The following is a 10561-nucleotide window of genomic DNA, read 5'->3' as shown; positions in this document are numbered from 1 at the left end:
AAAAAAGGGCCCCGAACCAAATGGAAGGGCAACTCTCACATGGCATATACTAAGCGAGAGGTTCTGTTACACCAACCACTTGTGTTTCCGCATATCTTGTTTGGTTGGGGGGCGGAGGGCGAGTGTGACGTGCGGGTAATTACCGGCAGCAGAACAAAACTCGATTCATAAACAAGCCATTCTTTGAGAGTCGCCACCGGCAGCGGAGGCGCTCAAGCGTGCTTCCCGCATACATGCTAGCTCTTCGTTTCGGGGGCATGACGCATGCAATTGAAAGGCACCTAGGGTTTATTTTAATGTTTTTTTTTTTTTTCGTTCTTCCGAATTTCGTTAGTTTTGGCCAGTATATGGGAATTAACAGAAAAGATGTACAACAAATTTGTATATTACGTCCAGATCAGGTTTAGTTGCTGTTCTGCTGTTGGGCACGGATTATCTCTTTGAGGTCGCGCTGCGTTTGTTCCCCGCATTCGAAGCGATGATAGTCAATAATGCTGATGCCATTATCCCTGAGTACTTCACCAACCGTCTTATCGGCATCCAGCAGATACTCCTGATGGATGAGACATGTTTCATCGTCTTTGTTCTCTGCCGGCATATCCTTGTCGTATTCGCCTATTTTGATTGGCTTCATGCCCACAATTTGCTGGCATATGCCCTTCTGGACTTCCGGATCATCGATCTCTAGCTGGGAACGAAACGCGACAATAGCTCCATATTTGCCCACTTGTGTTATATTTTGTGTGGTGCTAACGTTGGTGGGCGCCGGATGCGCATAACCCGCTAGCCTCAAATCGTTGTTGACCTTGAAACAGAGAGCACGCCTTATGCTGGCATTTTCGCCCATCGCGCCAATGAGCAACGCCAAATGATCGGCTAGGGAACCGCCCTGCGGCGTCTCCAGATTCCTTAGGGCATCCGAGTCGAAACCAAGCTGCACAAATTAAATATATATAAATGCATTAATCGTTAAGCCAAGTTATTTATACTATACACTTGCAAATGTTAAAGAAATGACTGCTCCGACCTTCACAAAGTATAAACATTGCTGATCAATAGCAACGGACAGGGGGATATACTCATTCTTAAAGCTTTTACAATGAGATTTGGCATAGCACCTTCTTTTCTATGCAGCCAGAATATGTCGGAGCGAATGGGAAAAGTATATCATAGTTCTTAGAGGAACAATCAGTGTGTAGATGTCTTAATCAAACCTGGCACTAATAGGCTTTGCTATGTGCCATATTGAGCTCGGTCCACTATATCATAAAGCTCTATACTAAGTGTCGTCGATATCTAAATCAAATCTTAATATCTAAATTACGAGCTTCACTATTCCTCTGTTATATATATAGCTGCTATGGAATGAATTGCATTTGCAAGGCAATTTAATCTTCGGTGTGCCGAAGCGGTCGATTCTCTTTTGAGCTGCCCTCGTTACCTTCCATAGATCACCATCGAACTCGGTGAGATCCGTATAATGTAGAACAATGCGTGACACGTGATCGACAAAACGCTTGAAGGTGTCATTGCGTGCCACAAAGTCCGTTTCACAGTTGAGTTCCACCATGGCACCACGATTGCCGCTTACCAGGACACCGACCAGGCCCTGTGTTGTGATGCGATCCGATAATTTGGTGGCCTTGGACCAGCCAAGTGATTGCGCCTGTTCGTGCAGCCATTTCTCTGCCTGTAGAATATGGTTAGTAAGGCTTTTAATTCGCCCGAGCTTTCCACTCTCACCTGCTTGACATCGTTGTTATGCAATTCGAGCGCCTTTTTGCAGTTGGCGAATGTGTAGCCGGTCTTCTTGCGCAGCGTGGACAACGCGCTCTTCTCGAGGCCAGCGCCAGCGCTGCACAACTGGCGCGTGGTGTGCAGAGCGCGGCCCCAAAATTTTTGTAGCAACATTTTTTTGGTTATTTTTTTTTTTGGTTTTTTTTTTTTCAAATTTATATGTTTACAGTTTGTGTGCCTAATGGGTTCTAGGTTTAAAATGAATAATGGTTACTTGTTGCGCTTAGCCTGCTGCCAAGGGCGACGTTGATTTGTTTGCTGCTGAGTTTGTTAAATCAATTTCAATTTATATGTACATAAGTGCCTGTAATTTGCATTTGTTTTCAACTCGTTGGTATGTTCGGACACCGGCTGTGGTCCCGAAATAGTGCAGAAGTAAAATCTAACGCGTTGCAGCGCGTTATTAAACAATAACTTATAAACGTAAGTTGATTTCTTTGGATGCTGTTTTGCTTGTGCAATACTTGTTTCCCGTATTTAATTTTAATAATTTGTCATTTGGTATTTTTTAGTACATTTTCGGACACAACGTATGGGCCGGCTTTTACATACCTATCGATTTGACACTTCAAGCATCTGTGCTGCTTTCGATGAATCGAAAGCATCACTAAAAATATTCATTCTCGATATATATTTTTGACCAGTGCTGCCACCTAGCCAATCTTGCGCGCCAACTTTAAAAAGAGCAAGTTTTTGAGCAGCGCAAGATGGATAAGCAAAACCCCAATAGGAATATACCCAGTTTCACGTCAGTTTGCGGCGCTCACCGCATCTGCAGCAAATCCAAGATGTTATACACACGCCCCAAACCGGATGTACTTCAAAGCATATTGCAATCCAAGGCGAACTCGGAATATAAATCGCGTCGGTTGTGGTATGAACTCAATATGCCAGAATGCGCTAGTCATCTATTTGATGGCCAAATGCTGTCAGATATGCCCGAAAGTTTGACCTGTGCAAAATCGCGAACGCGTCGGCGGCAATTCGATAAACCAGAAGATGGTGAGTTCAGGAGTAAGGGCCAATCAAATTATATGGTCATGCGACAGGAGCGTGAGCATTTTCGTGCGAAGCTGGTCGAGCTGATACTGCACATGGAGGATGATCCAGATCCCACAGCCGAGAAGTCGGATACCTTTCCCGATCAAAACGAACGCGAAGTCTTACGCTATTATTACTATATTAAGCATGGCATTGACACCATTCATGTGTCCACCATTAGCAAAAAGACCCTCAAGAGGTAAGTCCCTGACCATTTCTACATAAAACCAATTAAAACTCTTCATTGCAGGATTGATAATCTAGTGCCGGCCTTATTAAAAAAATGGGATTCAGCATTTGTCGAGAACATTGCCGAGGTGCGTTCCGATTTTGTGTTTGCCATGAAGAAGGCTGTTGTCGATTTTGTTCTACGCCACTCGGTACTGGACCGACTGACCCAGGAGGGTACACCAGCTACATTTGAAACGGCAGAACGTCGGGAAATTGGAAAGTTGATGAACCATTGGCGCTATCGGTAAGTTAGGATTTATATAGCACAGATTGGGATAGTTCAGGTCGTGTGAAAATAACAAAAGTGCATATCTACCCACTTTTGAACTTCGGGTATGAGGTTCCTGATTGCCTACTAAATGTCCTTTTTAGACAGATTTTCCATTTCGCGATTTAACACATTTTGTTCTTTGTTTTACCCAATTGAACAGTTTTTCAGCTTTTTGCGAAACAATCTTGTACTTCCCCTCTGTTTGCAAAAGTACCATTTACTTTCCCCTTCCGAAACTTGAATTTTCTGACTGGCCTTTTAAGTGTTTAATATTTTAAATATTTATTCTTTAATTTCTAACTTAAATTAAAACTGTGGATCGCATTGCATGTTAATTGAAAAACCCTTAGAGTCGTTATAAAGTTTTCTGAATTGAAAGGAAATTTCTGTTGCTTTCTGGCATGCAATTGACATGCAATTACATCCACACGCACACCTACACGCACCCATCCACACACACACAAACATACACACACTCCAACACACACACACAAACACCCTCACACACACGCGGCTATTCACATGCGAGTAAGCTTCGTGGAAAATTTTTGCAAAAAGAACTTCTTCATTTAAAATGAGTCGTTGTGGCGCAAAATTTGATGAAATAACTTGACAATAAGTCTTCTCTATAGTATATATATATATATATATATATATATGACTGAATAACTTGTTAAGAGCTGACTGCAATGGGGAACGCGAGAAATCGCTTTGGGTCGTGCCAAAAACTTTTTAACCGCACTACAATGGCTGCTCCTGCGGAAATGGAAAAGCAGCAGGCACAGGGGGGCAGCAATTGGTACGGGCGGGAGCGGGTACGAGTAATGTTCTAGAAGAGGCGTGGCAATAAGCTGAGAAGTTAAGTTCTCCTGTGTATTGGTTTGACATTTGATGAGCAACAGAATAAAGCTGAAGCAGTGGGCGCTGGGGCGTGGCAGATATAAGTTATAAAAAGGATATGCTTAAAAATGAATTGAGCTTGCTGCTGACACCGAATGCCAAGCTGATGGGCGGTGCAGGGCGTGGCCAGTGGGAGAGCTGTGCTAGGCTAAAAGTTTGTTGTGCGGCTGCCCAAGTGGGTCGCCCATCGATAAACGAGTGTGTGTGGGGGAGGGCGCTAGCTCATCTAATTTATAGCCAAAAGCATTTTGGCTTCATTAAAATGTAGGCCGAGTTAGGCGTAGTCGGCTTTGGACCAATGCATTGCTTAATGGGCCGTGTAAAAGTAGCTCAAGTGAAAAGTTTTCGCATTCTCAACATCATTTGCATAAACGAAACGCCTGACTGGTAAACTTTTGCTATTTCTTATACCCTAGCAGTGGGTATTATAATATTATTTTGATAATTATAAACGTTTTCGCTTAGTTTTATTATTTTGAGGCAACATATGCGTTAGCTTGAGTCTGAATGAGAATTTTGCAAAGTATATTTAGTTGCCGTTAAGCGAGTCGGTAGCCAATTTGTTAAAGGGTATAAAGATCTATATACAAAAACATTTCGTAAGAGCTAGGAAGCTGCAACTCAATTTCAAAAATCATTGTTAAAATTAATCTGATGTTTCATACTTTCTGGAAAGTGCATCGCTAATTGGTGGAAATGGGTGACAAAGATTTGCTGGGTGACGTTTCGAGCACAAATTCATTTCCAACTATCTATATGAAAAATCATTTGAGACGTGTTTCACACAATTCGAAAAAAAACGTAGCTTCCCCTGCGACATTCACAGATTTTTTGGGCTAATTTTTAAATTTGCATATATACCATATGTATGTATGCCTGTTTGTACCTACACGCATGCATGTTTATTTTGTATATATGCAAACATGCATGTATGTGTGTATGTGTGTATGTATGTATGTATGTATGTATGTATGTATGTATGTGTGTACGTATATATGTATGTATGTATGTATATATGTATGTACATATATGCATACAATTATATGTATATGTATATATGCATACATACATACATATCTACATACATGTACATATATACATACATATACATACATACATACAACATGTATACATTCTTACATACATACATACATACATACATACATACATACATACATACATACATACACACACACACATACATACATACATACATACATACATACATACATACATACATGCATGCATGCATACATACATACATACATACATGCATACATACATACATACATAGAAACATTCATATGTACTTCCATATATGTAAATATGTGATATGTACAAAAACGTACACACATACAAAATAAACAACAACAAAAGACAACAATAAAAAAACAAAAAAAAAAAACAATAAAAAAAAACATTAAAAAAAAAAACCAATAAAAAAAAAAAAAACACCACACAACTAGCTCAGCATGAAAAAGTGCAGAGCCCACTTTAATTCTTGAGAATCGAGGAGGAGAGCACATGGTAGAAATTCGTTTTATTTAAATTCGCTGCACAACCTCAAATAAGCTTGGTCTGCGTTTCGTTTGCTTTGGTTAAGTTAGTGTTTATATATATGTATATAAATGCTTATATACATGCATGCATACATACACACGCCCATATATACACATATACAAACATACACAATATATATACTTATATGCCTTCGTACTTGTATTATATACTTTTTTTCATAAAACTAAGAAATATTTGCGATGGTTCGGATCCCGATTTACGCCAAGAGCGAAAAAAAAACGTTTGGACCGGTTCAGGTTGAGTTTTGATGTCACTTTATGCAGTTTACCCAGCTTAGGGTTCGGTTCATGGTAAAGGAAATAAAAACAAAACGCCGTGATAACCTAAAACTAAATCAGAGTTTATATTTTTATACACATTAGGGTATGAAAATTTTGCCACAACATAAATAACTCTGTTTTTCCTATTTCCAGTTACGATGAAAATCGCAATCGCCTCAAGACGACACTTTTTTCTATCCATCGAAGCGTTGCCAGCATTCTGGAAGTATGGAGCATGAAGTACAGCAATAAGACCCTGGTCAATATCGAGGAGCTTAGCAAGGTCGAAGAGCCGTTCACCCTATTCAATTTTGTCGTGAGTGCATTTACCTCTAAGTCTGCTCTGAAAGTGTTCAAGCTTCGGTTTCTGTTTCGTTCACTGCCAGTATCTGTGTGGATCCCATATAGACAACGGGAAGAGCATGCTGGAGGATGTCTGGTATGGTGAGATACACACGACACTGCTCAGGGCCAGTAAACGTGGCCAATTACCGGATATTCGTCGCATGACATTGGTCAAGCGCTTCTTCAATTGTGTTGCCGCTTTGATGACCCAACAACTGGAGGATATTTGCATACGCAGCCTTAAAGCATTCGCCGATTATGTTTGCGACTTTGGTGTGAGTAAGAGATTTATAATTAATGAAATTCAATTATAAAATTTATCATTTATATAGAAATCGAATCCCGGCTTTGAAATCGCCTGTATATTGGCCGATGAGGATACGATTACATTCAATCCGGGCTTCTCGAAAATACAAAGCGAATTGTTGCGCGTCATTGATTCGATTGTGCATTCTGTGCAAATGTTGCCACGCATCGAGGGTAAACTGTACACGGATCTCAAGATCTCCAAGAAGCTCTTCCTGACGCCCACTGTGCCGGATAGCATTGTGGCCGATACAAGGAACAGGATATGCATGATGCTTGAAGAACAGCGCATTGGACCAGAGCTGCGTTTACAGGACTTTGATGCATTCATTGATCTGATCAATGGCGTAGATTCGGAACGCTGTGGCCGCTTCATGGAAGGCGACGCCTCGTTTGAGCAGTATACGGAAATGGTTTACGAGTACAGGGAGAAGGAAGATCGCATTGCGAAAGAGGTGTGGGGCATTATACGCATGGGCCTCTATGAGTTTCATCGGGACAGTTTCATCACACATCTGGAGCAATTGGCCAGGCAATTGCAAACGGATCTGCTAGCTCGCATGGTGGCCGATCAGCAGTCGCGTATCTCGCGGCTGGGCAAAGAGTACGATATGATTGCGAAGAAGGCGTTAACCGTGCCCAAGGACACGGCCGAACTAATGGAGCTCAAGGCATATGTGGTGCATGCCGAGGAGAATCTAGTGCCGGAAATGGAGGCGCGCCTGAAGATCAACATGAATGAAATACTATGGCTAATGGATCAGACACTCTACTCGCCGCTGGAGATTAAGAATAATAGCAACACCTTTCAATGGTATTTGAAACTGGCCTCGGTGTTTGATCAACATCGCCTAATCATTGCCGAAAAGATGATCGAATACCAGGAGCTGCTCAAGAAGCGCATCGAGATGTTCCGTCGCGAGCTGCAAAACTATTACGACCAGGTCCAGCTCTACGATACTTGGGGCGACATCAAACAGCTGTCCAAGTATAAGAAACGTGCCGGTTTGCTGGATCAGCGGCTGGTCAATGCTATGGAGACCATCGATCAGATAAATGAGGAGGAGACAGCCTACGGCTGGGATCTGTCGCAATATCCGGTGCGAAAGAAGGCGCACGATCAGTTAAAACCATATAAAAATCTATTTGATGCCGGTCAGGACTTTATTGACAAGTGGGAGCTGTGGATGTACTCGCAAGTCGGTTCCTTTGATCCGGATGCGATTGATCAGGATGTGGCCAACTTTTATCGCATCATACAGAAGCTGGAGAAGATTATGGGCGAGCATCCCATTACCATGCAGCTCATATTGGATGTGAAGGAGCAAATTGAGCTCTTCCGCGGACATATGCCTATCATTAACACCCTGGGCAATCCGGGCATGAAGGCGCGCCATTGGGAACAAGTTTCCGAAATAATTGGCTTCCCAATCAAGGTGTCGCCCGAGTTGACGCTGGAGAAGATTATCGAATATCAGCTGGATGAGTATGTACCCAAATTTGAGGCTATTTCTGAGAGCGCCACCAAGGAGAACAATCTCGAAAAGGCCATGGTCAAAATGGCCAACGAATGGGAGGGCGTCGAGTTCTCCATATCGCCATACAGGTATGTCCATGTAGCCACATCCATGGCTCTCGCCTAATTGAAATGTCTTCCGCAGGGATTCTGGTACATACAAGCTGTCTGCTGTGGATGACATACAAATAATGCTGGACGATCAAATCATCAAGACGCAGACAATGAAGAGCTCACCCTACATCAAACCATTTGAGGCGGACATACTGTGAGTATACACTCCCAGCGTTTGTTCAGCACTTGTCAATGCCAGGCAAACGGCAAACACACGCAAACTCTTCCACATCTCTTACTAATTTTCGTTGTGCACTTGCAGCAAGTGGGAGGCGAAGCTTATGCTGCTGCAGGAAATTCTGGACGAATGGCTGCGCGTGCAGGCCACCTGGATGTATCTGGAGCCTATATTTAGCAGTCCGGATATTCAGCAACAAATGCCCGAGGAGGGACGACGCTTCAGTGCGGTGGATAAGGTGCGTGGTTTGTATACCCTGTTAACATGAAAAATAAGTACATTTGTAATCGGAAGTATCGATCGAGCTCCTTCAAGTATATATATTCTTGATCAGCTGAGTCATTTTCGTCTGGTGCCCAGCAAGTTTCATAATCTATATCAAGCTGTACACTGCTTAAGTATATTTTGCTATTGCAAGCTCTAAACTGAGTTTTCAGGGTATATACTTGTCGGTATCGATCCGCTTGTTTAATGGGCTTTCGCCTGTGGTTAACTAAATGTCTATACTTGCACTTTTACAGATTTGGAAGGAGCTGATGAAGCAGGTGGCCTCGGATCCACGTGTGATGACCGTCGTTCAAATTGACAAGATGAACGACAAACTGAAGAAGGCGTACTATCTGCTGGAGATAATCCAAAAGGGTCTGAATGCTTATTTGGAGAAGAAGCGTTTATACTTCCCTCGCTTCTTCTTCCTGTCCAATGATGAACTGCTCGAGATTCTGTCCGAAACGAAGGATCCCACACGCGTACAGCCGCATCTCAAGAAGTGCTTCGAGGGCATTGGTACGCTCAACTTCAACGAGGAACTGGAGGTTATTGCCATGCGTTCCTCGGAGCGTGAAGAGGTCATTCTGGCGGATATCATATCCACGGCCAAGGCGCGTGGCCAGGTTGAAAAATGGCTGCTGGAGCTTGAAATCGACATGAAGAAAAGTGTTCATCAAAAGATATCCGAAGCCTTCTACAGCTACGTTAAGATGCAGCGCAGCATTTGGGTACTCACATGGCCGGGTCAGTGTGTCCAGTCCATATCGTTAACCTATTGGACACTGGAGATAACCGAATGTTTTGTCAGCGAAACGCCCAAAGAGAGTCTGGCCAAGTATTTGCAAAAGTGCATGAATCAAATTATGAAAATTGTCGATCTGGTGCGCGGTGACCTTAACACACAGAATCGCATAACATTGGGCGCCTTGGTGGTACTGGATGTCCATGCACGCGATGTGCTTGCCGAGATTGTGGCCAAGGAGGTGGAAGACCTGCAGGACTTTCAGTGGCTATGCCAGTTGCGCTATTACTGGGAGGATAACAACCTGGATACGCGCATGATCAACTGCTCCTTGCCCTATGGTTACGAGTATCTGGGCAATACGACACGACTGGTGGTCACGCCGCTGACAGATCGTTGCTATCGCACGCTGTTTGCCGCATTGAATTTGCATTTGGGCGGCGCTCCGGAGGGTCCGGCTGGCACTGGCAAAACGGAGACTACAAAAGATTTAGCCAAGGCCGTGGCCAAGCAATGTGTCGTATTCAATTGCTCCGACGGCTTGGACTATCTGGCGCTGGGCAAATTCTTTAAGGGTTTGGCCTCGTGCGGCGCCTGGTCCTGCTTTGATGAGTTCAATCGTATTGATCTGGAGGTGTTGTCTGTGGTCGCACAACAGATTCTCACCATACAGCGCGGCATTAACTCGGGCTTACCCACATTGGTGTTTGAGGGCACAACCTTAACGCTGGATCCCACTTGCGCGGTCTTCATCACAATGAATCCCGGTTACGCGGGACGATCGGAGTTGCCTGATAATCTAAAGGTAAGCTTAAAGCTTTAAGAAAGTGCAAAAAAACTTTATTTTTTAGTGTAGTGAATAGAATTCATATGGATTAATTAAGCGCATACTAATTTGGTTTCATTTAATATGAGATACTAACTTTAAAAAATATTTAATCTTAGTATAGTTCATTTGCCTTTTGGATTGCAAATATTTGTACGACCAGGAGTACTTTTAACACTAAAT

General features: G+C 42.9%; 2 protein-coding genes across 5 annotated transcripts in view; one reads left to right on the top strand and one right to left on the bottom strand.

Annotated features, from left to right (window-relative positions):
* Nucleotides 1-10561, top strand: part of Dhc36C (Dynein heavy chain at 36C) — a 56053-nt gene that overhangs the window by 1382 nt on the left and 44110 nt on the right. For all 4 annotated transcript variants that reach the window (XM_032438351.2, XM_070209016.1, XM_070209017.1 and 1 more), the window contains exons 2-9: nt 2310-3037; nt 3089-3313; nt 6235-6397; nt 6468-6701; nt 6759-8338; nt 8394-8516; nt 8625-8778; nt 9062-10357. In XM_032438351.2, the coding sequence (XP_032294242.1) occupies nt 2505-3037; nt 3089-3313; nt 6235-6397; nt 6468-6701; nt 6759-8338; nt 8394-8516; nt 8625-8778; nt 9062-10357 (4308 nt within the window). In that variant the 5' untranslated portion in view covers nt 2310-2504. The remainder of the gene's footprint in view (nt 1-2309; nt 3038-3088; nt 3314-6234; nt 6398-6467; nt 6702-6758; nt 8339-8393; nt 8517-8624; nt 8779-9061; nt 10358-10561) is intronic.
* On the bottom strand, nt 180-2269 carry mEFTs (elongation factor Ts, mitochondrial). The gene is made up of 3 exons (XM_002052666.4): nt 1744-2269; nt 1442-1690; nt 180-934 (listed from the first exon to the last, which is right to left on the bottom strand). Exons 1-3 carry the CDS (start codon nt 1909-1911, stop codon nt 404-406), a joined length of 948 nt encoding a protein of 315 aa, XP_002052702.1. The 5' UTR covers nt 1912-2269; the 3' UTR covers nt 180-403.

This window comes from Drosophila virilis, chromosome 4 (genome assembly GCF_030788295.1).
Source record: "Drosophila virilis strain 15010-1051.87 chromosome 4, Dvir_AGI_RSII-ME, whole genome shotgun sequence".
NCBI classification, from domain to species: Eukaryota; Metazoa; Arthropoda; class Insecta; order Diptera; family Drosophilidae; genus Drosophila; species Drosophila virilis.
Note: the sequence above shows the minus strand (reverse complement) of the source record. Positions and strands in the feature narration are given on the sequence as shown.